Below are 27417 nucleotides of genomic sequence, written 5' to 3' on the forward strand. Positions count from 1 at the left end.
GATGGGCCCAGGTGATTTGCGATTCTGAAGGACCACTCAAATTTGAGAATGGCTGAACCAAGTTGTTTATGGTTTGCTAGCACTGGATAATAATAAGCCCGATCTGAGAGGGGACTTTCCCCAGTGGTCACACTCCACCCTGTGGTTTGATTGGCAGTATTGTGAGGATGAAAATGCTAACACAGTTTTTTCTTTTTATGCTTGAACTCTGAGCCTTGCACTTGGGCTTGGTTTTTTTTAATCTACCACTTGAGACACATGTTCACTTCTGGCTTTTTGCTGGTTAACTAGATAAAAGAATCTCATGAATTTGTCTGCTTAGTTTGGCTTTGAACTTGGATCCTCAGATCTCGGCCTGTGAAGCAGTGAGGGTTACAGTTGTGAGCGATGGGCACCCAGCCATACTTTTTTTATGGGCTTGGGAATTAAAATGTTGAGGAAGGTGAGTTTTTTTCTTCAATGCTTCTGTTTCAGAAGTTCCTGTTGGCCCACAAGAGGCATTTCCTATGGTGATTGTTCTGCACCCAAAAATGGCCCACGGCCCTTTTTCTCCAGCTCTCCCAAAATAAATATACATATACACATATATACATATATATACACATATATATATTGTTTATGTAATAAAAGGTTTTCTAAGAATGTACACAGTAAAATGCACAGTTTCATAAATAAAAACAGATTGTGTTTTGTTTGCAAGTCACTGTAACAAGTGAGCTATGCACATAATGATTTTTCTTAGCAGAATACCATCTCATTGCTATGATTGTAATATTTTTTTAATCAGTTGTGGGGCTTGATCTCAGGGCCTGGGTGCTGTCCCTGAGCTCTTTTGCTTAAGGCTCTTACCCTATCACTTTGAACCACAGTGCCACTTCTAGTTTTCTGGTGGTTAATTGGAGATGAGTCTCATGGACTTTCCTTCCTGGTCTGGCTTTGAACCATGATACCACCTCAGATTTCAGCCTCTTGAGTAGCTAGAATTACAGACATGAGCCACCACTGCCTGGCTGATTATAATTGTTTTAAGATTGCCTTTAAATCATTTGGCACTTTTAGTGATGTTAGATCCTCAAAAACTTCCTTTTTATTTTTTCTCTGACAGCAGAATTCAGAGTAATGGTAAAAAGCATTTTTCTGTTGGTTGTGGGCCTTGAACTCTGGGCCTGGGTGCTGTCCCTGAGCTGCTTTTGCTCAAGGCTAGTGCTCTACCACTTGAGTCACAGTGCCACTTCCGGCTTTTTCTCAGTAGTTTGTTGGAGATAAGAGTCTCATGGATTTTCCTTCCCAATCTGGCTTTGATCCACAATCCTCAGATCTCAGCGTCCTGAGTCACTAGCATTAATGACATGAGCCACCAGTTCCCGGCTTAAAAGCATATTGTTAAAAGACTCTATCCTAGAGATGACAAATTGAGTTAGCTGGGGCTGGGAATATGGCCTAGTGGTAAAGCTCTCGCCTCGTATACATGAACCCGTGGGTTCGATTCCTTGGCACCACATATATAGAAAAAGCCAGAGTGATGCTGTGGCTCAAGTGGTAGAGTGCTAGCCTTGAGCAAAAAGAAGCCAGGGACAGTGCTCAGGCCCCGAGTTCAAGCCCCAGGACTGGCAAAAAACAAAACAAAAACAAAGACAAATTGAGTTAGCTTAGAGTTGATCCCAAGCTCTGGTTTATGTGTTTAGCAAGATGATGATATTATAGGTTTCTCCATTCACAATGTCATTTTGCCTGTAATCCTAGCTATTCAAGAGGCTGAGATCTGGGGATCACAGTTCAAAGCCACTCCAGGCAAAAAGGTCTGTGAGACGCTTATCTCCAGTTAACCACCAGAAAACTGGAAGTGGTACTGTGGCTCAAGTGGTAGAGTGCTAGTCTTGAGCTGAAGAGATCAGGGATAGCACCCGGGCCTAGAATTCAAGCCACAAAACGTACCAAAAAAAAAAAAATGTGGGCTGGGAATGTGTCTCAGTGGTAGAGTGCTTGCCTAGCATGTACAAAGTCCTGGATTCGGTTCCTCAGCACCATATAAACAGAAATGGCAGGAAGTGGTGCTGTGGCTCAAGAGGCAGAGTGCTAGCCTTGAGCAAAAAGAAGCCAGGGGCAGTGCTCAGGCTGTGAGCCTAAGCCCCCAGATTGGCAAAAGAAAAAAACAATGTTTTGTTTTTCCTTTTCCTATAGGAACTCAAGGGTGAAACCTGGGAATATTCTTCCCTTGTGATGTGTTTTATTAATGATCAACTACTGGGTGATGCATTTGATCTGCAGAATTGGGCCGAAAAGGTGTGGGATTTAGTTGACGTTAGACCTCCTGCATTGTATGAGGCTCTTACTTTGAATTATATTGAGAAATTCTTAAAAGACACTAAGGCAAGTCACAATAATTTTTAAAGAAAAAACATGGAATTTTTTTTATCATTTATAATGAATTAGTACTAATTGTTAATATCCTTAACCTATATATAATGTTAATATGTATAAAATGTTAACGCATGTATATAAAATGTTATATACCTATATATGTATATGTGTTAGTAGATTGGTTTCAGTGACCTTAGTTAAAACGTAGTTGCACAAGATTATCTTACATCAAAATTTGGCTGGGAAGTATGTAAAACAAATATACCTCAAAAAGCAAAAACAAAAACAGCCTGCCTTATAGCACTGGGAGAACCTCCCTGTTCAAATATTTCTACATCCCTTTAGAGATTTATATGCATGAATTTTTTAAATTTTTTAAAATATAAAGACCCCCTTGGTACAAATCTGTAATCCAGCTCCTTGGGAGGCTGAGGCAGAAAGATTTCAAGAACCCATGACTATAAGGCTTGGCTGGACAAACAGTAAGACTTCATCTTAGTACATTCATCCATCCATCCATCCATATATATATATATATATATATATATATACATACATACATACATATATATCATCAGAATGAGCTCACTGTCCATCTTCAGTGCAAAATAGTTCACTTTCTAACACCTTAGAGCTACTATACTAAAAGATGGAAAGATTGAAAAGGTGTGTGTATATGTGTGATTTTCTTTTAAACAGACCCTTATTTTGTAACCCAAGCTAGTCTTTAAGATCCTCCTGATCCAGCCTTCGTCATACTGAGATTTCAGGTACGAAGTGCCACATCCTGCTAAAGTGACATTTTCAAGAGCAGCCTTGACACAGGCTGTAAACGTTTTCACGTTAGGAGATCATCAAAAGCATGAGGTGCAAGTCAGGGAGAGACAAACACTAAGGAAGGCTGGCAGTAGAAGTGCCTTGTAGCTTTTCTAAGGAGCCTTGTTGCAGGCACCGCTGTTAGACCTGCATGAAGGGAGTCCGTGCCCACGGTGGCTAGTGTGTGCAGAAGGAGGGTCTGAGCATCTGAGCTGTGCTAGACTGGGGTCTTCATTTTGGATGCCTCTTCCTAGAACTAGGCAGGGTCTCACAGTGGCCACCGACCAGAAAGGATAGCAAGTGAAAACTAGAGCTGGGAGTATCTGTGCATGTGGAGAGCATGGCCTTCTCCTCCCTGCACTTGGCACTGTACCTCCTGTAGACACTGGCCTTGTCTTGGAAAGGGCATGGCCTGTCTCTGTCTAGCAAATCTGTGCCGTCTCTGAAAATCCAGGACACACAGTGACTAAATCCAGGCTACTCACAATGGAGCTTTCCTCCAAAACTGTGAAAGAAAAAAATAGAGAAACCCTAGTGTGTTTCTTTCCCAAAGAGACTGCCTGGTGTTCCTTTCCACGCTGAGTTGGCAAGGTAGTGGATAACCAGGCTGTATATCTGCAATCCTGAATACATTAACATTACTCAAAGCTTCATTCACCATGAAAGGTTTAAAGAAATAATGATAGTAGAGTGCTCAGCAAGCGCAAGGACCTGAGTCTATCCCTCTACCCCAAGTGTATAGTGAAATACAATTTTTAAAAATATGTAAGCTGTAAAGAGTTAACAATACGCTGGATGGCGGTAGCTCATGCCTGTAATCCTAGCTACTCAGGAGACTGAAATCTGAGGCCCACAGTTTAAAGGCAGGAAAGTTAGTGAGACTCTTCCAATTAACCACAAAAGGTTGCAGATTGAGCTATGGCTCAAATGGTAGAGTGCTAGCTTTGAGCACAAAAGCTCAGGGACAGTGCACAGAGGTTTAGAGTTGAAGCCTCAGGACTAGACAAAAATAAGTTAAAATAACCTTGAAGCTACTCACTAATTTTACTGCTGAATTATTGGTAATATCGAAATGTTATTGCTAAAAGTAATATACTGATTTTATTTTGGATCATTTAACTTTCTTACAAGACATTGACCTACACTGTTTTGTTTTGGGTTTTTTTCCCCCTTAATTCAAATAGCATGATTTTGTGTTCTTGGATATTTGTATTGGGACTTCACCAACTGGAAGACTGGTTTTTGAGGTAAGAGGATTTTTGTTAGGTTTTCTTAGGTTTTCAATAGCCATTGAAATGTTACTGTTTAATTTTTGACATTTTCATCTTATTTTGTAGCTCTACTGTGATGTGTGTCCCAAAACATGTGAAAACTTTCTGGTTTTATGCACAGGAAAAGCAGGGTTTTCTGAAAGTGGCATAAAACTACATTACAAAGATTCCATTTTTCATCGAATTGTATCAAATGGTTGGATACAAGGAGGAGGTGAGTTGAATATCTTAAATATAACTTAATTACAACATCAAATTGAAATATCCAAAATTATATATCTACCTACAAAATACATACAGAATTATGTATTCTAATATTAAAGGTAAATATTTAAAAGATGTTTTACATAGCCAAATGATTAAAATGCTTGTATTTAGTTATTTGTAATTATTATTATTTTTTGCTTCCCTAGGGCTTGAACTCAGGGCCTGGGTATTGCCCCTGCTCAAAGCTAGTACTCTACTACAGCTCAACTTTTGGCTTTTTTGTTTTGTTTTGTTTTTTTGCCAGTCCTGAGGCTTGAACTCAGGGCCTGAGCACTGTCCTTGGCTTCTTTTTGCTCAAGGCCAGCACTCTGCCACTTGAGCCACAGCACCACTTCCAACTTTTTCTATGTATGTGGTGCTGAGGAGTGTTGGAACCCAGGGCTTCATGTATACGAGGCAAGCACTTTACCACTATTACCGTATTCCCAGCAACTTGTTTTTTTTTGATAGCTTGTTGAAGAGTCTCATGAACTTCACTGCCCATGCTGGCTTTGAACTGTGATTCTCAGCTCTCAGCCTCCTGAATAACTAGGATTACAGCATTCTGCTGGTTAATTATAGAAAAGAGTCTTGCAGATTTGACTACTCAGGCTGGCTTCAAACCAGGATCCTTGGATCTCAGCCTTCTGAGTAGCTAGGATTACAGGCATTTGCCACCAGTGCCTGGTTTAGTGTGGTCTCAAAAGGGCTGTATTTCTAGGTATTTTTACAATTAGTTAAGTGCTTAAACTTAAACTTTAAATGATGGCATAATTCTTGTTTAAGTTACTTCTTAATTTGTAATGCTCCTATTAATATAATTTAAATTTGTTTTTTAATTAAAAATAACTAAGGCTGGGCACTGGTCAGGATGCAGATCTATTCTAAGCATCTTGCATTTATTATTTTTAAGTTTTTATTATCAAACTGATGTACAGAGGTTACAGTTTCATATGTTAGGCATTGGATACATTTCTTGTTCTGTTTGTTACCTCGTCCCTCTTTCCCCCCTCCCCCAGCATCTTGCATTTAAAGCAGCTATTTTTCCCCCAGTCTCTCAAAAAATGAGGTTATATTAGAAATACTATTAGCTAACCTCACTGTTTTTTTCTTTAATATGTTCTGCTTATCTTTCCATGTCCATAAAAGTCAATGACCATAAGACAACATAAAAGCCTACAAAACTTTTTTTTTTTTTCCAAAATGCAAAAAGAAGTCAAGGCTTTATTCAGGCCTGGGCCTTGGACTCAGGGCCTGAGCACTGTCCCTGGCTTCATTTTGCTCAAGGCTAGCACTCTACCACTTGAGCCACAGTGCCATTTCTGGCTGTTTTCTATATATGTGGTGCTGGGGAATCGAACCCAGGGCTTCATGTACATGAGGCACACACTCTTGCCACTAGGCCATATTCCCAGCCCCCTACAAAACTTTTGAAGTCTTCTTAGTTTTTCATATTGCTAAATCATTTTAGTTCTCCATTGGAGAACTGGGGGGTTGTTACTTTCCCTTCCCCCCTTTCCTCTTCCCTTTTCTATTATTTTTTCCACTTCTTTTCTCTTTCTTTCTTTTATTCTTTTGTGGTACTGAGGTTAGAACTTAAGGCTACATTTGTCTCACTTCTGTACCTGGCTGACCTGAACTGTGATCCTCCTATTAACACTTCCTACAGTAGCTGGGGTGACAGGTGTACACCACCACATCAGCTTTTTCTATTGAGATAAAGTGGGGGAAGCTCTCTCTCTCTCTCTCTCTCTCTCTCTCTCTCTCTCTCTCTCTCTCTCTCTCTCTCTCTTTCTCTCTCTCTTCTCCCCATCTGGTCTTAATCTACAGTTCTTCTGGCATCCAGCTCCAGAGTAGCTAGGATTACTGACCTAAGGTACTATTACTTGGATTATTTTCAATCTTCTATTAATATAAAACAACCCTCAAGGGAGCCAGTATCTGGAGCTCCTGATTCTGAGTCTCAGAGTCTATGATCTCTGCTCCAGCATTCTGTTTGGTTTAAGCAGACCCAGAACAAGCCTTGGGAAAACACTGTTCACATTATTTGTTGGGTTTTGTTGTTGTTGTTATTGTTGTTTGCCTGTTTGTTTATTTGAGGTTAAATTGCATAACAGCAAAGTGGAAACCTTGGTCAGGTTTCTAGACAGTGAAGCAACAACATTAAAGATAATGGAGGGCTAGGAATATGGCCTAGTGGCAATAGTGCTTGCCTCATATACATGAAGCCCTGGGTTTGATTCCCCAGCACCACACATATAGAAAATGGCCAGAAGTGGCGCTGTGGCTCAGGTGGCAGATTGCTAGACTTGAGCAAAAAGAAGCCAGGGACAGTGCTCAGGCCAAGTCCAAGGCCCAGAACTGGCAAAAAAAAAAAAAAAAAGATAATGGAAACAAGATGCGAGACTGTTATACTATAAAACCACACGCAGATTATGCCTAAGTCGCATCACCTTGGATAAGGCTCTTAGCTCTCTGGATCAGTTTCTTTGTCATAGAATGACTACAGAAATATTGCAGGATATGTGGATTCAAATAACTCACACAGTGTATTAAAAGGCCCTGGGGGAAACAGTCTTCTTCCTTCAGAGGTGAAATTCCCCCGGGGCACTGTTGGCTTTGTCAGCGCAGGATATCTAAATGTGTTTTTGGTGGTGGTGGTGGTCATGGGGCTTAAACTCAGGGCTTAGGCACTGTCCCTGAGCTCATTTTTACTCACGGCTAGCACTCTACCACTTTGAACCATAGCTCCTCTTTGGGTTTTCTGGTGGTTCATTGGAGATGAGAGTCTCATGGACTTTCCTACCCTGGGCTGGCTTTGAACTGTGATCCTCAGCTCTCAGCCTCCTTAGTAGCTAGGATGACAGGTAAATATGCTTTTGTACTGTGCCTCAGGCTCCTTCTGGGCACTCTTGCTTGCCCTTTTCAGTAGCTATGTCCCTCTCCCAGCACCCGTGTCTTCTGACAGCACCCTCTTCTGTCTGTCCTACACACTGGGCCTTCTTGCAACTTCTCAGGTCCATTCAGCATATATGGGCCTTTGTTCTTTGTATTGGCTAGGATGTATTCCAGCTATTTCTCCAGCTATCTTCCTTCATCTCAACTGACTGATTTTTTTTTATTTTTGGCCCAAAGAATATCACAGCAAAGACTTCCCTGACCACAAACTTGGGAAAAGAAACTAACATGAAGATTTAATTCAAAACCACCTGACTTTCAATTTGATTGCACCATTTCAATCTGTGGTCAGGGATATAGAAATAATATCAGATGTACAAGGCTGAGTTCAAGATGGCTGTCATAGCCACAAAAGTAGCAGCCAACACTGATTAAAATAGTGCCAATATCAAGTGCTCAATGGAGAATCGAGGAGAGTTTGGGGGTTAGCGCAGAATGGGGCAAAGAAGCGTGACTGATGGGAGGTAAATTAGCAAGGCAGAACAACCATCTGAGAAGATTTGCCTGAACAAAGAAAATTCTAGAGTCCAACAGAATTGATGCTAGTGGAGCCTTCACCTCCACTTTTCCAATTTAGCTTTTGCCATTGCAGCGTTTTATCCATCTGCAGGGTTAGGTGATGAGGAGTACAGACAGAAGGCTTACCAGTTCACTTCTGGACCAGGTTTAGTACAAATTAAATGCTCCATGTGCTTTCCTGAATAAATTCTCTCAACATGCTAGCCTGTTGCATTTTCCTTTTTATTTATAAAGCATATTTTTGTTGTAGACAGATTGCTCACACTTGGTTAAAAATAACATAATCCCTTGACAAATATTTAATTGAACACTCAGGATGGATGACTGAGCTAAAGGAAGTAGAGACATAGGAACTGAAGATTGGATATAGACCAAAGGCTGGCCTCCTCTCTAGCTGTGAAGTCTTTTTATAGTAGGAGCATGCCTAAGCCAAAATATGTGTTTATTTGTTTTGCTTTTGTTGCCAGTCCTGGGGCCTGAGCACTGTCCCTGGCTTCCTTTTGCTCAAGGCTAGCGCACTGCCACTTGAGGCACAGCGCCACTTCTGGCTTTTTTTTCTATGTATGTGGTGCTGAGGAATCGAACCCAGGGTTTCATGTATACGAGGTGAGCACTTTTACCACTAGGCCATATTCCCAGCCCCTAAGCCAAAATATGGATGTCATATATGCACTTAAAAATTCTCGTTGGGTCAAAAGGATTCTCATTCCCCCACAGACTTTGTAAATAAGTTATCACTGTAGATGGATTTAATTTTATTTTTTAAACCATGATTGGGGACAAATCCAAGGCCTTGTACATGGCTAAGCAAGTACTCTACTATTTAGCTACATCCCAAGCCCAAGGTAACTATAGAATAATGAAAAATTTGAATATGAATTCTTTTTTTTCTTTTCTTTCTTTCTTTTTTTTTTTTTTTTGTCTGTCATGGGGTTTCAACTCAGGGCCTGGGCACTGTCCTTAAGCTCTTTTGCTCAAGGCTATCACTCTATGACTTTGAGCCAAGCTCCACTTCTGATTTTCTGATGGTTAATTAGAAATAAGAGTCTCATGGACTTTCCTGCTTGGCCTGGCTTTGAACCGCGATCCTCAGATCTCAACCTCCTGAATCACTAGGATTACAGTCATGAGCCACTGGCCACCAGAACATGAATTCTTTTTACAGAACCTTTTATTCTAAAAAGAACTGTGTGTGTGTGTGTGTGTGTGTGTGTGTGTGTGTGTGTGTTTAAGCTCACTTGCATGCAGGCCAGTCCTAGGGCTTGAACTCAGGACCTAGATGTTATCTCTGAGCTTTGTTTGGCTTAGTGCTCTGCCCCTTGAACCACAGCTCCACTTCTAGCTTTTTGGTTGGAGGTGTTTCACAGACTTTCCTGTTCCAGCTGACTTTGAACCACAAGCCTCAGATGTCAGCCTCCTGAGTAGTTAGGATTACAGGTGTAAGCCATTGGTACCTGGCTCTTACTCTTTCTTCAATTTCTCTGAAAAGCAAAATAGACTATGGAGAACATTGTGAACAAGACAGAAATTAGGTCTGGGAATGTGGCTTAGTGGTAGAGTGTTTGCGTAGGATGCATGAAGCCCTGGGTTCAATTCCCCAGTACCACACAAACAGAAAAAGCCAGAAGTGGCATTGTAGCTCAAGTGGTAGAGTGCTAGCCTTGAGCAAAAAGTTGCTCAGGGACAGTGCTCAGGCCCTGCTGTCCCAAGGCCCAGAACTGGCAAAAAAAAACAACAAAAAAACACACAAAAAAAGACAGAAATTATATGAACATTTTAAAATTCATAACCAGGGTTTTCACTATAATTAAAGCTACTCATGAAGAGTTATAATGAAAACAAAATGGAATACTAAAAATGATTACAAAATACAAGTGAAATTATAAAAGTAATATTCTCATGATACAGAAATTTGTGACTTTCTCTTGACATTGGAGCAAAGGGAGCATAATTGAAAGCCTCTTTTTCCCTGTCATTACTAACCATTTGGGGCCTCAGAAATCTGTGTTATCTCCTCTCAGATATAGTAGCTGGAAGAGGAGATAATGGAGAGTCTATTTATGGACCAACATTTGAAGGTATGTATCTTTCAAGTTTGTCAGCCATGTATAAATGGCTTCAAATTTGAGATGGTTCACAATTCTGAATAAGGTAAAAGTGGTAGTAGAGGGAGTTAAAAACTGTCAGCATGCCCTCCATCTTGGGTCCTCCCACAAAACCAGCTGATCTGGCCGGGCCTAACTGCAGCTGGCCAAACTTCAGCCCTGGCTGTTCCTCCTATTTCCCTTCCCAGAGCTGCATCAGGCAAATGCTGCCTAACTGTAACTGTTTCCGTGAGATAATCCCACCCTGGTTACGTTCCATCCTAGCCTTCATCTGCACATGCGCACAGAGGACTTCTCACCCCAGCCCGTGACTTTAAATTGGACCCTGAACAAAGGACAGGCACCATTTTCTCCCTCTCCTGTGAGGGAGATGGCCTTGTCAGCCCTGCTGACAATAAAATTCCTTTCCCTGTCCAAGACTGTGTCCCTGTGGTTATCTGGGATGGTGGCTTTCAGAAATGATGACAAAAGCCACTCTGGTTCAGTTCATCCAACAGCTTTGTATACCCTGTTTTTCCGCTCTTGCTGATTACCTCCTTTTCTTTTCTTTTCCTTCCTTCCTTCCTTCCTTCCTTCCTTCCTTCCTTCCTTCCTTCCTTCCTTCCTTCCTTCCTTCCTCCCTCCCTCCCTCCCTCCCTCCCTCCCTTCCTCCCTCCCTTCCTTTCCTCCCTCCCTCCCTTCCGCCTTTCTTCCCCCCTCCCTTCCCTCCCTCCTTCCTTCCTTCCTCCTTTTTTTCTTGCCTTCTTTCTTTTTCCCTCCCTCCCTCCCTCTCTCCCTCCCTTGCTTCCTTTTTTGGTGCCAGTTGTAGGACTTGGTCTCAGAGCCTAGATGCTTCTCTGAACTTTTTTGCTCAAGGTTAGTGTTCTACTACTAGAACCACAGCTCTACTTCCAGCTTTTTGGTGGTTAATTGGAGATACGGGTTCCATGGATCTTCCTGCTCAGCCTAGCTTTAAACTGAAATCCTCAGATCACAGCCTCCTCAGTAGCTAGGATTGCAGGAGTAAGCTACTAGTGCTTGAAATTATATCTTTCTTTAGGATACATTCCTTGTGTTCTATAAATAACAGAAGTGGCGTGAAAGATTATGAGGGTCATGAGAAAGGCCCTAAGAGCCAACTGAAAGATACTCGCATTGTCCAAACTTGGAGTAATTTGAGATTTCAAAAGAATTGTAATTACAATTGATTGGAATTTGACAAATATTTCAAATCCATGGGTTCATAATGCTATTATAAAACATAACTGGTTCCTTTGAGGGAACAATAGGGAAAGAATTTGTTATTTCAAAGCCTGATAAAAATAGGGAGAGAATCCAACATTTTTAACTTGTCTTTCTCACATGCATTATTCCAATTGGTAGCTAAAGGAAAACATCTCTTTATAAAAGTACTCCAATTAATAAGTGAAAAGGAAATCATGAGGTTAAAATAGCACCCATCTTAAACTGTTCACAGTGAAGTAGGATTTTTACCAGGTTAGTTTCTCCTCACTTCCCAAATATGGAGAGGGCAGCATTCAGTGCCTTCCGTGGAAAGAATGTCCCGTGACGGGGCGGGGACTCGCGAGGGGCAGAGGTCTGTCAAAGGAACGTCCACACTGTGCTGCATCATGCAGTGAAACCCACACAAGGTTTTTAAAAATAATTTTTAGTTTAATGTTATTAAGTGGTTGTACTAAAGAGCGTTACTTCCACATGTCAGTTGATGTGCACAGTGCATTTTTTTTTTTTTTTGGCCAGTCCTGGGCCTTGGATGCAGGGCCTGAGCACTGTCCCTGGCTTCTTCCCACTCAAGGCTAGCACTCTGCCACTTGAGCCACAGCACCGCTTCTGGCCGTTTTCTGTATATGTGGTGCTGGGGAATCGAACCTAGGGCCTCGTGTATCCGAGGCAGGCACTCTTGCCACTAGGCCATCCCCAGCCCCTGCACAGTGCATTTTGATCAGTGTCATGCCTTGCTGTAGTTTAGACCTGGAACTTCCTGGTATTCATTTTTATTAAACTGTTAAGTTAGTCATTCAGAGGAGTTATACCACTGGAATCCTCCTCTGCACATACCATACTTTAGTCACTTTTCACATGACCCTCCTATATATGTCTTCATTTAAATTTAACTTCTGTGTATGAAATACACACACCCCTTGTTCTCTCTGACCCTCACTTCACTTAGTATAATTAAAAAACACAGTTTAATAGAAAGAATCATGTCATGCATATCATAGGCATGAATAATACTTTGCAATATCAACAAGAGTATTGCAATCTGATGATGTAAGGTTTTAAATATGTTGGGGGACCGTGGCACGTGCTGAACATCATGGCCGATATCACGTGGTAGACAAAGCTACTGCATGCTAGCTGGAAAGAGAGAGAGAGACAGAGGCACTAAGAGAAGGGGCAGGGCCCAATATCCCTTTCTTCATCTTTTTTAAAATACTTTTTTGTTGTTATGAAGGTGATGTACGGAGGAGTTACAGTTACATACGTCAGGCAATGAGTCCATTTCATTTTGGACAGTGTCACCCCTTCCTCATTCTCTCCCAGCCAATCTCCCTTTCATGGACCTGCCCCCAGTGACCTAACTTCCAACAACTCGATCCTGTTTCCTAAGGACCTCATCACCTCCTGGGGGTACCACAGTCTTGAGACCAAGTCTTCAACACATGGGCCTTTAGGAGACATTTCAGGCCTAAACTATAGCGATGTCAAGCTGCACCAGGGCCATGCCATCAGCGAGGAGACTGGGAGACGTTCCTGCAGTTACACAGCTGAGGCTTATTAATGGATACAGTGTAGGAAAGCAACAGGGACAATGGTAGCTGCTGCAAGTTAGACTTTCAAAGGCATGAAACATCCACCTGGGGTGTTTTTTAGGGGTTAGGAATCAACGCAGGGCTTTTCAGATGCTTGGCAAGCACTCTCACCAAGAGACATCTGCAGCCTGACAAGTCTTTTCTAATAGGAAAGATAAGACTCCAGTATAAGAAAACATTATGGAACATTACCGGGAGTCTGCTGAGTGGTTATTCGGGTAAGAGAACAGGAACTTGACAATGTTCTTTTTCTTAGCCAGGCTGGTAGTTAAAAGGGTGTTTGCCTAATAAGAATTCTGTAAATAAACATTGGTTTTCTATGACGTTTTGTGTATTTTAAAAGGCTAAAAAGATTAAAAGGTTAAACAAATCTTAATGAACCAATGATCAAAGTGACCAAAGGTTGAAGGAATTGCTAGTTTTCCTCTCAATGTGTGCAAAGAAAAGGATTTTTCAAAAGAAAACACGCCAATGAGGCCCTTTCTTCACTCTTAGAACAGTGAGCTGGGTAGGTGCCTGCAGGGTGCTTAGACCCAAGGAATCAAAGAGCATGTGACCAGAATTCCTCCTCTGAAGGAGTTCAGTCTGTTCATGCAGAGAGATGTTGAAGCAGATAGAACAGGTGGCCAGCAAGATCCTGTTATGAAGGAGTAGCCTTGAATGCTGGAGGAAAATAACAAAAGAACAGTGGCCTTGTATTTTAGAGTCAGTGGCACAGGGTGGACCGATTATAAAAGATGCTACAGGACTGGGGTGTGGCTCAAGTGATAGAGCTTTCCTGCAAGAATGTGGGTGGCCTTTGGGCCCTGGGAGGCTGGTTTCTTTGGCAGTCTTCTCCCCTACCCCTTGAGACAAGCCTGGTGGTTCTGTTTGAGATCCCTGACTCCCCCACCCTTAGGTTAGTGTGGGGTCTGATCTGTGGTTGAAGCCCAGTGGTGTGTTCACAAAGTAGAAAGCATTCAGTGAGCCATCCAGTGAAGCAGAGTGAACTTCCAGAGGCAAGATGGGAGACAGAAAGAGAACAGAGGTAGGCCTCCACACGGCTCAAGTTCTCTTACCCTCGGGGATGGTTCATCGCTATAGTTAACTTGATTGGATTGAGGCGAACCTAGGAGGTGAGTAAAGCAGTTCTGTGTTTATGTCTGAAGGCCTTTTTCAGAGAGGATTAACTAGGGGGGAGGACTTGCCCTGCGTGTGCCTGGCACCATGCCTTAAGTTGGGCCCTGATGGAATAAAAACAAGAAAACCTGCAAGTGCAGGCATTTAGTGCCTACTTCGTGGCCACGACAGATGTGAACTAGTCTGCTCTGCCATGGCTCTCCCACCAGGATGGGCTGAACTCTCTGAAGCTGGGAGCCAAATGAATATTGCCTCCTTGTTTGAAGTTATTTCAGGAGTTCTAGCACAACAGTGAGAAAGTGCTCTCTCTCTCTCTCTCTCTCTCTCTCCTTATCTCCAGACCCTCCAGACCTTTCTCTTCTTTGCTCTTTGCAGAGCATGTGGATGACTCTGTGAGGAAGGGTCAGGCCCAAGATAAAGGCTCTTCTTGGATCACATTGGTAGTTTAAAAGAAATATTACTGCCAAAATAGCACAACTGCTTACTCACCTTTATCGGTATACAAACTATGTATTTTTCCATTACTAAATGAAAATTAGTAGAGGAGGGGGAAAAAGAAAGGGAGGAAGGGAAAAGGAAGGAAAGTAGGAAGGAAAGAAGAAAAAGGCCAAATAGAATATTTACAATTTAGAATATATTCATATATACAATGAGCCTGATAACAAGTTTTGTTTGTTCCCTACATCTTACAATTAATTGATATCTTAGAGATAATTTAATGACTTGCTAATTATTGTCTTTTCTAGATGAAAACTTTTCGGTTCCTCATAATAAACGAGGAGTGCTTGGAATGGTCAACAAAGGCCATCATACCAATGCGTCACAATTCTATATCACACTTCAATCCGCTCCCTATCTGGATAGGAAATATGTGGCTTTTGGGTAAGTACATTCCAAGTTTGTTCATCATCTGTGTGAAAAATCTTGCCTGTATGGATTTACATATTCTGTAAGTAAGCTAAAGATAAGAGTTCACAATCAAAAGTACTACAATTATAGGCAAACACTTTTTATTTTGCCATTCCTGGGGCTTGAACTCAGAGCCTGAGCACTGTCCCTGACTTTGTTTTGCTCAAGCACTCTACCACTTGAGCCACTTCTGGCTTTTTCTATATATGTGGTATTGAGGAATCGAACCCAGGGCTTCATGTATGCAAGGCAAGCACTCTACCACTAGGCCATATACCCAGCCCCTAGGCAAACACATTTTAAAAATAATTATAAGTTTTCTAGGGGCTGGGAATATGGCCTAGTGGCAAGAGTGCTTGCCTCCTATACATGAAGCCCTAGGTTTGATTCCTCAGTACTACATATATAGGAAAGGCCAGAAGTAGCGCTGTAGCTCAAGTGGTAGAGTGCTAGCCTTGAGCCAAAAGGAGCCAGGGACAGTGCTCAGGCCCTGAGTCCAAGGCCCAGGACTGGCAAAACAACAACAACAACAACAACAAAGAAGTTTTCTAGGGGCTGGGAATGTGGCTTAGTGGTAGAGGGCTTGCATGGAGCCCTGGGTTTGATTCCTCAGTACCACATAAACAGAAAAAGCCAGAAGTGGCACTGTGGCTCAAATGGTAGAGTGCTAGCCTTGAGCAAAAAGCTCAGGGACAGTGCCCAGGCCCTAAGTTCAAGCCCTAGGACTGGGGAAAAAAAAACAACAACACAACAAAAAGGAAGTTTCTATTCAGAAAACACAGCCATTGGTGGTTCAAGTCTGTAATCCTAGCTGCTCAGAAGGCTGAGGTCTGAGGATCATGGTTCAAAGCCAGCTTGTAGGAAAGTCCATGAGACTCTTATCTCCAATAAACTACTCAAAGAAGCCAGAAGTGGTGCTGTGGCTCAAGTGGTAGAGCGCTAGCCTGGAGGAAAAACAAACAAACTCAGAGCCATTGTCCAGGCCCAGAATTCAAGCCCTATAAACCCCATAGCCATGATAATGTTTTATCTGTCAATCCGTCTATCCCTTTTTTTTGCAATCTAGGTAGCTAACTGTACCTTTCCTCTTTGCTCTTAAGGTTATTATTCTAAATTACTGTAAGTCCTATTATAGTGTGTAGGGATATAGATATAATTATAGGTAGAAGTGAGGACAGAAAGCCATTTACTTATTGTCTGGGAACATTGTGAAGAGATTGTTGAAAGCTACATGTTTTACTAAACAATCTTTATGGGAACACCCTGTATTAGTACTATTACTATTTTTATTATTTTATTTGCAAGCTGAGTGCTAGTGGTTCATTCCTATAATGATAGCTACTCAGGAGGCTGAGATTTGAGGATGTCAACCAGAAGTGAAGGTGTGACTCAAGTGGCAGAGCACCAGTCTTGATTGAAAAAACTAAGAGACCGTGCCCAGACCCTGAGTTCTAGCCACAGGAACAGTGCACATGTTCATATGTGCACACACACAAATATTAGATGATAGTGTGCATGTGGATATACTTTTAGCACTCTTATATTTTATTCCACTGTTTAATTACTGAAGTGAATACGAAGGTGCTTTCTTTGTTCATGTTGATAAGGTGTAAAAGGTTAGATCTTTAGCTGCATATATAGCAGACCACTTCAGCCATCCCATAGGGATGATTATTGCTTTTTTAATTCATGAAGGAGTTAATTTTACCATCAATAGTATCCTTTAGTATAATGGCTCTAGATTGAAAAAATAGAAGTACACACACATATGTATAGCTTATTTTTATCTTTAAGTAGTTGTACAAAAGGATTTCAGTTCATCATGTCAGTTTGTAAGTACAGTGCACAAGACATATTTTCATTCAAAAGATATCTTTAGAGATGACTTAACATATATAGATTCAGACCCTAAATAATAGCTTGTCTTCAACTCCTTTATACTAAATAAACTCCATTCGGATTTTGGAAGTGTGTTCTTGAATTAATTTACATCCCAGTTGTGGGGACTGCTCTCTCTGCTCCGGCTCAAGTGCTCACTTCTTTCTCTCTTATTATCCTCTCATCGCCTTCTCCCCCGACCCTCGGCCTGCAGGTTTTGTCGGGGTGAGACGTGGGGATGTCTCCGTCCTGGCGGGCGCGCGACCCGCGTGGTAATGTGACCGCTATCCTACTCTGGAAGCAACGGACATAGACCACGGGTTAGCCTCTGAGAGCGAACTAACTTTATTGAGAGAGGGGCAAGGGTAGATGATCGGGGGAAAGGGGGTTGGCCAGGATTCCCATAGGCCACGAGCTGTCAGGTGACCTCCAAGGGGCTGGTCACTTGACCTCCAAGGGGCTATGTCACTTGACCTCCAAGGCGGGGCTGGCTGCCAGCTAGGTCGGGGGTCTCTTATCGGACCGGTTTCTCCAGATTCCAATGTAGGGAGGATGGAAAGGCCGCATTCCCCAGCTGGGGGAGGTGCCTCAGGCCCCTTCCATCTAGGGGGGAAGATGGACCCCAACATCTGCCTCTTTTATATTTTTTTTTTTTTCGAACAGCAGGAGGCGCCCTACTCGAGAGCGCACCATGTCTTAGGTTGCCCCCCCCCAAGGGGAGTCTTACCCGTCTTGGGCTAACGCCCTAGCTCTTCAGGCTGACCTTCCTGCCGGGCTGGCGGGCCCGATGAGAGGCCTTGGGGAGAGTAGGATTGGCACTCGAAAGAGAGCCTGATAATTTTTTCCGGTGCCGGCGGACCTTACTGAGCAGCAGGGCCTAGGGTTCGAGTGACGAGCCTCTTGGGGTTCTTATATGGCTAAAAGGCTAAAGGCCACTTGGTACCTAGACAGCTCTGGCCCATCGCTTACAACAAGAGACTCAATGTAAATATAAGGTAAATGGGAGCATAAAGCAGACATAAGCATGAGCAATCGTAATACAAGGCAAATGCAAACATGAGCAACTGTAACACATGAGCAATGGTAACACATGAGTAATTACAACAAGGCACAAGGCAATGGAGTGTCTCTTATCGGGGTCAGTCCACGGAAAACAGGAATTCTGGTCCAGTCTGGTGTCGCTCAAGGCAGCACAGATGGCTCTTCCTTCCCCCGCTGGTGAGGTAGAGGGGCAGGTTCAGGTCCTGGTGATGTGGCAGCCAGGATGCTGGTAACTTAACAACTGAGGTTAGTAAAACACTTCATAATAAACATTGCAGCAAGGTGCCAATACCTTACTTATTATAAACATTTATAATAAAACATTAAGGTGTCCAAGTCCTTTAGCTCCTATTTCCCTCCAATGGGGACCCCTGAGATAAGCAGCAAAGGGGGGAGCGAAAGGGAGGGACAACCGTGCAAAATTTCCCTTTGGTCCTTGTGCAAGGCTGTGGGTCAGGCTGCCACAGCAAACGGTACTCCAAAGGGCGTCAGGCAGGGTCCAGGGAAGAAACAGGGCCGACACTGGGTCCAGGTCCATCGCTGGTGCAGGCAGGCTTTCCCGTTTCTCCTTAGAAAATTCCACCTCGGTCTTTGCTTTCCTGAGAGGAAACAAGGGGAGACATCCCTCAAGGGCAGGTGCCCTTGGGTGGTCATTCTGTTGGACAATATTTTACATCTCTAGCTGGTATCCAGATTGGATTCGGTTCCCCAGTAGGGAAGACGCAGGCGAATCCCCTGCCTGCGCTGATAATTGGGTCGGGTCCACGCCACGCCCCTGTCAGAGAATCCTTCCACCGGGCCTCCACTTTTAAGTAGGGTGTTTGGCTTGACCAGTGTCTCTGGAAAGCCGACAGAGGTTGGTCCTTAGAAAAATTTAAAATATTCAATGTAAACATCGCTGTCCTCAGCTGATCCTGGGGGCTTCCCCCCCCTTTTTGTTTTAATAATTGATCCTTCAGGGTCCTATTATGCCTCTCAATTATGGCTTGACCCTTTGGGTTATAAGGTATTCCAGTGGTATGTTTAATATTCCACATTTGGAAAAATGCCTGTAAAGGCTTACTGGTGAAACAAGGTCCATTATCTGTTTTAACCTGTAAAGGCAGTCCTAGGATAGCAAAACATTGTAAGAAGTGGCTTTCAGCATGCCGTGCTCTTTCACCGGTATGCAGAGAGGCCCAACATGCACCAGAGCAGGTGTCAATAGACATAAATATATATTTTAGCCTTCCAAAGGGGGCGTAATGGGTCACATCAGTCTGCCAAATTAAGTTGGGTCTTAAACCTCTTGAATTTACACCTGGAGATTGCAAGGGAGGGACTTGCACGAAGGGCATACATGATTTGCAAGTCCTTATAATCTTTTTTAAGTCTTTTATAGGAATTGAAGGAAATCTCTGATGTAACCCTCTCCAATTTAAGTGAGTACGCTCATGAAGCCCTTTGGCCATTTGGAGGTTTTGAGGTTGTACAATGGCTAGAGCTATGATGGTTCCATCCGTGGCCAGCTGGTCGGCCCTACGATTACCTTGTGCCAGGTCCCCAGGCAGTCCTTGGTGTCCACGAAGGTGCTGTAAAAAAATAGGCTCACTCCGCTCTTTTAACAGAGACCTGACTTGGATCATCAGAGGAGTGATTGGGTTTCCATCCAACTTGATATGTGAACATACCAGGTTGGGTAGCAAGTTAACCACATACAGACTGTCAGAGAACAAGTTCATTGGCTGTTTAACATGGGTCAGTGCCAAGGCGACTGCATACAACTCTTTAAATTGTGCAGAGCCAGTGACGGCTTCAAAGTAATGGGTGTTATCTTTCCCACCGGCAGGGGGCGAGGCGGAGCGCACCACTACGGCAGAGCCGGCTCGCCCACCATCTGTAAAGACATTGGCAGCCTTGACAAGAAGCTTGGTAGAGAAAAGCACAGGGGGTGTCCATTGTAGCCTGGAAAATGAGGTCACCCATCTTGAAGTGCCATAGTGGCAATCTATCTTACCCATAAAGCCCTCCAGGGCACTAGCCACACGTGAATTATTTCTCCTGACCCATTCAAAGTCTGACAACCGGTAGGGAATAGTTAGCACGTCAGGATCTCTTCCATAATGTCTCAGGGAAGTATCCCTGCCCTTAATTACCAAGTCAGCTAGCTGGTCCATCTGGGAATAAACTCTGGGAGCTCCTCCCACTGATGCGTGCACCCACTGAAGGGGCTCGCCTGATTGCGTAATTGCAGCTGAAGAGAGTTCGGATCCAGGGAGGATCCAAAGGCAAAGTGGGCACTTAGGCTTGTAGTGTGCCAGCTGTGCCTTATTTAAGGCCAATTGGATTTTCTGGAAGGCTGTTTGGAGTGATGGAGTTATTGTAATAACATCAGTGGGCGCCTTGCCCTTTAAAGAGTCATGGAGTGGTAACAGCTCCTCTGTAGGCAGTTGAAGCCAGGATCTTAGCCAATTAATTTCACCTAACAGTCTTTGCATCTCCACCAGAGTATAAGTTGCCTGGAAGGATAACTGGGGCTTGAGTGGGCATACAGAGTCTAGTTTAAGCTCTGCCCCCAAGATCTTGAAGGGGTATACTTTCTGAACCTTGTCACTGGCTATACGCAGCCCTCTTTGAAGGAGTATTTGGGCCTTGCTATAGGCCAAAATCTAGTGTTTGGGCATCTACTGATCCAATAATAATGTTGTCCAATTAAATGCATATGGTCCGATCTGCTCCTGTATTAATTAAGAATCGGAACTTTTTTCCAAATATCATGATTACTGTCTCTGGCAATAGGGACTGCCCAGCAAGGGGCTTTAGGCTGTTTATTGCCTTGGTTGGTGGGGAATCTAAAAGTCAGGCTGTAAAGCAGATATTTTGTCCAGGGCGCGTTCGGCCTGCCTCTCTCAAGAACCATCCTCCTGGATTCATGAAAATCTGTAGTTTCAAGGCCTCTGAATTTAAAAGTGGCCAGGCCGGTCTTTTTTTTTTTTTTTTGCTGCGGGGCACCGCCGCCGCAGAAAAGCGGCTCAGGGCTGCCGAAATCTGCATATGTATAGATTCAAGCTGAGCCTCACATGGGGGAGGGGTAGCAAGCCTGCGGCTGCTCTGCTCATCTCCTGTCTGCCTTGGATTCCTGGGTGCCGAACGAGATTTGGTCCCAGGGCTTTTTGGAGTAGGCATCGGGGCCCACTCCAGATCAAAATTAACTCCGGCTTCCTTCTCCTGAATCCAGGGACTCCCCGCCCGGGTCCCAAGAGAGGCAAGCCTTGAGAGTCTTAATGGCTCGCAGTGGGGGTTCTCCTCCACGTTTTGTTGTTTGTAATTCCCGCTCTAGTCGGTCCCAAGTTTCCCATGAGAGTGGGTTGGCTCCAGTTAGCCACGGGACCCTGTGGGTCAATTCCTCCCAAATTTGTATGGCGCAGGGCTCTGAGATATTAATCCCCGCGTTTTGGAGGGTGAACTTTAGGATCTTAGGGGGCGAATTGTTTCGCCGATTCTGGACTTGTCCCATCCTCTTACCTGGGGTGGGAGGATCGCGCGTCTCAGGATTTCCAACCTGTTTCCGTCAGGGCCGGTCGGGAGCCGGGCTTTCTTGCGTGGATTCGTGCAAACCACGTGGGGCGCCACTCTGTGGGGACTGCTCTCTCTGCTCCGGCTCAAGTGCTCACTTCTTTCTCTCTTATTATCCTCTCATCGCCTTCTCCCCCGACCCTCGGCCTGCAGGTTTTGTCGGGGTGAGACGTGGGGATGTCTCCGTCCTGGCGGGCGCGCGACCCGCGTGGTAATGTGACCGCTATCCTACTCTGGAAGCAACGGACATAGACCACGGGTTAGCCTCTGAGAGCGAACTAACTTTATTGAGAGAGGGGCAAGGGTAGATGATCGGGGGAAAGGGGGTTGGCCAGGATTCCCATAGGCCACGAGCTGTCAGGTGACCTCCAAGGGGCTGGTCACTTGACCTCCAAGGGGCTATGTCACTTGACCTCCAAGGCGGGGCTGGCTGCCAGCTAGGTCGGGGGTCTCTTATCGGACCGGTTTCTCCAGATTCCAATGTAGGGAGGATGGAAAGGCCGCATTCCCCAGCTGGGGGAGGTGCCTCAGGCCCCTTCCATCTAGGGGGGAAGATGGACCCCAACACCAGTAACTATCACTTTTTCTCAGATCATTTCAATCTGCTTCTGTGGTCTGGTTGACAGTCTTGACTCCCACCACCAACTGCTTGCTGATCCTTTGCATCTCATTAAAGTCGCCCTTGCAAACCAGTGCAACCATGACTACCTTAAACTTGAATGCCTCCCTCACCACCCCTCCCCCTGACACAGACAGGTTGCGGTGTAGTGTGGCCTTGCTTGTGTCCCTCCCACGCTGGCTCCGCACCTTTGCTTTGGCTAACTCTCACTGGCTAGCTGTTAAGAAGTCTGGGAGCTCCGAGTGCATCTGGGAAAACAGCTCAAAACCAAAACCCAAACAAACCCCAAAAGCCCAGCAACAGACAAGGGTTAAGCAAGCTCTGCAAAGGGTGTATTGGTAATGTTTGAGGCAGGCTTAACCTAAGTGTCTAATTCCTTTAGGAAAAGCATATGTTGGCAGGAAAGGGGGTGAAAAAATGCAGCAGTGCTACTCACTAGATACTAAGTTGAGAATGAACTATTCAACTTGTGGGTGGAAACGGGAGGGAAAAACTGGGAGACTGCGAGGGAAGGGATGTCAATGTCCAAGAAGAAATGTACTCATCACCTGACTAATGTAACTGTAACCCCTCTGTACATCACCCATATAATAACAACAAAAAAGGAAATGTGAGGAAAAGCAAATATCCTTACAGGATAATCATGGAATGAAAGGGGGCTTGGTCTTCTTTTCAGTGGGACCTAATCGCCCCAGAGATTAGGAATTTTTGTTATTACGCTTCTGGCCTCTGGGAGGCACTGCATCCTGTTTATTGTTCTGACCCAAGTATGGGCTCCATGTAGCTCCTAAACCTCCAAATCAGTTTTGACTGGGCTGAAATACTATGTGAAACCTTACAGAACACAAGGGGAGATGCAGAAAGGTAAAAAAAAAAAATAGGCAACTAAATATCCAGTTAAACTTAACTCTTAGGGATAGTTTGCTTTCCACCAGTAGAGCTGTGCTACCCCTACATCCTCTAGCATCTCAGCTGGGGAAGGCCAGGACAGGGAGTTAACAAAGTCCAGAGACACAGAATTTCCCTGACTATCTGAGATAAGCCCTGGCTTCTGGTATATGACTCTTGGCTGTCAAGAGAGACTAAAGCAATCCACAGAGCATGGCCTTTGCCCAGTGGCCTCATAAGGAAACAATACCAAGAAACAAACTTGTAAGACTTCCAGTCACGCAGACACGTAGTAGAAGGGGTAGAAATATGTGTTGGGGATGATTTGAGCAAATATTCATGAACTCCATTGATGTTGGTTAAATACCAGCATGTCCCAAGCATTGCAACAGTCGTTCAACTCTGAGCAAGAGTGTGATCCCTGCCTCATGGGAAAACAAAAAAATCACCAAAGGGCTGGGTGCTAGTGGCTTATGCCTGTAAATCCTAGCTACTTGGGAGGCTGAGATCTGAGGACTGCAATTCAAAGCAAGCCAGGGCAGTAAAGTCTGTGAGACTTCCAATTAACCACTGAAAACCTGGAAGCGGAACTGTGGCTAAGTGGTAGAGTGCTAGCCTTGAGCAAAAGAGCTTAGGCTCTGAGTTCAAACCCCAGGATTCTCCCTTTCCCCACATGTACATGTGCACACGCGCGCACGCACACACACACATGCAAACAAGTGTAAGGTGTCACCCTTTGGCAATTGCTTTAAAGGCATAGAGAAACAACCCACGCAGGGAGACCTGGGGAATGTCTCCAAGGAAGTGGGGCTGACAAGAGTTGAAGGAAAGCCAGGAGATCACTAGGCAAGGGGTAACTGTGGCAGGAAGCACAGAACTCTTGAGGTATCGAAGTCAGTGTGCCTGGATCAGAGAACCAGAGGGCCAGCAATGGAAGGGATTTGGGTTTCTGTCATAAAATGATGGGAAATTATTCAAGTGTTAACAGCAGAGAGGTGACAGCAGATTTTTTTTTTTTTTGGCCAGTCCTGGGACTTGGACTCCGGGCCTGAACACTGTCCCTGGCTTCTTTTTGCTCAAGGCTAGCACTCTGCCACTTGAGCCACAGCACCACTTCTGGCAGATTTCTATTTGTAAAGGATCCTCAGGCCTGCACGGAAGGGAATGATGTCAGGAGGAGGGACGGGTGCTTGAGCAAAAGCGGGAAGCCAGCTAGGAGCTACTGCAGCCGCAGCCTCCGGGCAGGGGGGACCTGCAGCCTGGATGTTGGTGCTGGGCATAGATGTGACTACGTGGGTGGGTGAAGAGCCATTTCAGATAATTACAACTAAAGTTAATTTATAAATAGCAGCCTCTGCTGTAGCTGGCTAGGAATCTATTTGGGAAATAAGTGAAATGTAAAAATGTATGACTGACCACAAGTTTTCTTTTTTCCTATTTAGGCAACTGGTTGAAGGAACAGAAGTTCTTAAACAACTAGAACTAGTTCCAACAGAGAATGAAAGACCAATATCTATATGTATGATTACTGACAGTGGAGCTCTAAGTAGCTGATTTTCCTATCAATATTTTCTACAATGACTTATTGCTTTGCATCTGATCAATTGTTTACAATCTGAATTAAACCATACCTCTAATTTGAAAGCTGTGGTAGACACTGTAGGTTGGTTCATTTAACATCTAGTCCCTCCCACTTTTTCTCTCCTTGCTTCTACTTGTAGAGACTTGCAAAAGCAAAGTACTCAGTTTCCCAGGGTCCTTTGCAGCAGGAAGTGGGCATGAGATAGGAGTGGATCACCCAAGGTCCTGACCTTTCCCTTCATTCTGGGTAGAATGCAAGGTATGTCGGAACTGCAGCTGTCACCTTCTGGCCAGAGAGGAAAGGTCAGAATAGCTAGGAAGTCAGCCCAAACCTTTTAAGATGTGGGACGGAAGCAGGATAGATGAAGTTTCAGAGAACGAGGAACGGTCAGCTTACGGCAAATGTAGGAGATAGTCCTTCAAGTACTTCCCTTAAGATGAAGGGGACAAAAGTCACTTTGGGGGAAATGAAGCAGGATCGATGAAGGGAAAATGAGGCCTAGTGAAGGTAACTCAGAAATACGGTATCTAGGGGCTGGGGATATGGCCTAGTGGCAAGAGTGCTTGCCCCGTATACATGAGGCCCTGGGTTCAATTCCCCAGCACCACGTATATAGAAAATGGCCAGAAGTGGCGCTGTGACTCAAGTGGCAGAGTGCTAGCCTTGAGCAAAAAGAAGCCAGGGACAGTGCTCAGGCACTGAATTCAAGCCCCAGGACTGGCCAAAAAAAAAAAAAAAAAAAGAAATACGGTATCTAGAAACACAGAAGTACTATCTTTGCTTCAAAGAGAGACAACAGGATGCATACCTGCCTGAAGGATGCATTCCTCACCCCAAGAATTAAAACTGGTCTGACAGGATGTATGTCTTCCCCAACCTTACACCACCTCTTGCCCAAAAGGTAGATAGCAGGGCGCCTCCTCGTCTCAAGGATAAGGATCTGTTTTCTGGAAGGATGCATTCTTACCTGGAAACTCAGAAAGTAACGCCAGGTGTGATGAGAGCAAAGACAAAGCACCTATCTTTACATAACATTGAAGCCAGACCCCCTGCCTTTACCCTATAAATACCCCAACAGCCCAAGGAGCAGTGTGTCTCCCTGGGTGTCTTGTGTGTGTGTGTGTCTGAGATTGTGTCTCTCCATATGTGTGTCTCTGCGTGTTTGTCTATCTCCCTGTGAGAGCACCCACACTCTCCTAGAGTGTGCCCCTGCCCTTCTGTTCGTCTGCCTGCTTATTTAGCTCTTCCATGTTTTCTTACATTGTGACTTGTCCAGAAATTCTTTCTGCGATTGAAGTCAAGAGTTCCTATGTGAAGAGTCCCTACATTTAGAGGGAAGCTTCACTAAACCTCACCTCAGTCAGGTGACAGGACTAATACCAGCCACCACTTCCTTACTTCCGGACTTCTTACTATGTGTGACATAGCCCCTTGTGTTATATTACTGATGGTTATTCTGTTATACATTGCCCAAAACAATGCCATCACCATCACTATTAGTATTTTTTTAATTTTTTATTTATTTATTTTTTTTGGCCAGTCCTGGGCCTTGGACTCAGGGCCTGAGCACCGTCCCTGGCTTCTTCCCGCTCAAGGCTAGCACTCTGCCACCTGAGCTACAGCGCCCCTTCTGGCCGTTTTCCATATATGTGGTGCTGGGGAACTTCATGTGTAGAAGGCAAGCACTCTTGCCACTAGGCCATATTCCCAGCTCTATTTATTTTTAATCAAGGTCTCACTGTGTAGCCAGACAGGCCTCAAACTTGAAAGCCTGTTGCCTCGGTCTCCAAAGTGCTGGGATTACAAGCATTTGGGCACTAGACCCAGGTTTTTTTGTACACTGAGGGCTGTACTCAGAGTTTGCTTATGTTAGGCAATCATTCTACCATTGAGCAACACCTGCAGACCACAAAATATTCTTAATTTAACAATGTCCCTAGTGGTCTTTAAATGATATATATTCATAGACATATGCATGTGTATATAAATATACAAATTTATACACATGATTCTAACTATGGCACTGTTGAAGGGAATAAGGGGGAGAGGAGAGGTATAAAGGTGGAGTATGAATAACTTATAAACACATTGCAACTATGTATAAAGATGGCATAAAGAACCTCAACAAAGCTTTTGGTCAGTAGGGGGTTGATAGGATAGAGCAAAAGGGAGAGTTATTCTGAGCTTTTGAAATTCACATATGAAATCTTAGTGCAATTAATGCATGTTAAAATGAATGCACGTTAAAAAGAAGGAAAAAAAGGAAAGTAAACCAAGTGCTGTTAGGGGGAATGGGGTACCACGATGAGCGGGAAGAGCCTGTGAAGAGGGTGAACATGAATATGTTTGAAGTTGTGCATGTTGTGCATGTATAAAGACAGAACAATGAAACCTGTTGAAATAGCTTTACTAGGGAGAGTGACAGGGTGAGATTGACCATAATGCATTGTAAACATGTGTGGAAATGTCACAGTGAATCCCTACTTGTACAACTAATATGTGCTAATAAAAAGAGTATGTAGCAATAAAGAAGTCAAAGTGAAAAAAAAATCACATGCCAGGTGAGTAGGATTAGGGATGGTGAGCAGGATGGTTGAGAATTAGTAACACAAAAGAGATCTTTGTGATGTGGAAAAAGTTCTGTATTCCTGGTGTGCTGATTACGCAAATCTTTACATGATAAAATGATATCCTGTGCATATTTGTACCCCTGTAACCTGCCCTGGTTTGGGTAATG

At 44.0% G+C, this 27417-nt stretch overlaps 1 protein-coding gene across 1 annotated transcript in view; it reads left to right on the forward strand.

Annotated features, from left to right (window-relative positions):
• The window catches only part of Ppil6 (peptidylprolyl isomerase like 6), a 31078-nt gene extending 6333 nt beyond the window's left edge, over nt 1–24745 (forward strand). The window contains exons 3-8 of the mRNA XM_048354521.1: nt 2182–2370; nt 4362–4424; nt 4515–4662; nt 10193–10249; nt 14955–15090; nt 24541–24745. Coding sequence (XP_048210478.1) covers nt 2182–2370; nt 4362–4424; nt 4515–4662; nt 10193–10249; nt 14955–15090; nt 24541–24652 — 705 coding nt within the window. The 3' untranslated portion in view covers nt 24653–24745. The remainder of the gene's footprint in view (nt 1–2181; nt 2371–4361; nt 4425–4514; nt 4663–10192; nt 10250–14954; nt 15091–24540) is intronic.
• The last annotated feature ends 2672 nt before the right edge of the window (nt 24746–27417 follow it).

The sequence above is a fragment of the Perognathus longimembris genome, chromosome 9, assembly GCF_023159225.1.
Source record: "Perognathus longimembris pacificus isolate PPM17 chromosome 9, ASM2315922v1, whole genome shotgun sequence".
NCBI classification, from domain to species: Eukaryota; Metazoa; Chordata; class Mammalia; order Rodentia; family Heteromyidae; genus Perognathus; species Perognathus longimembris.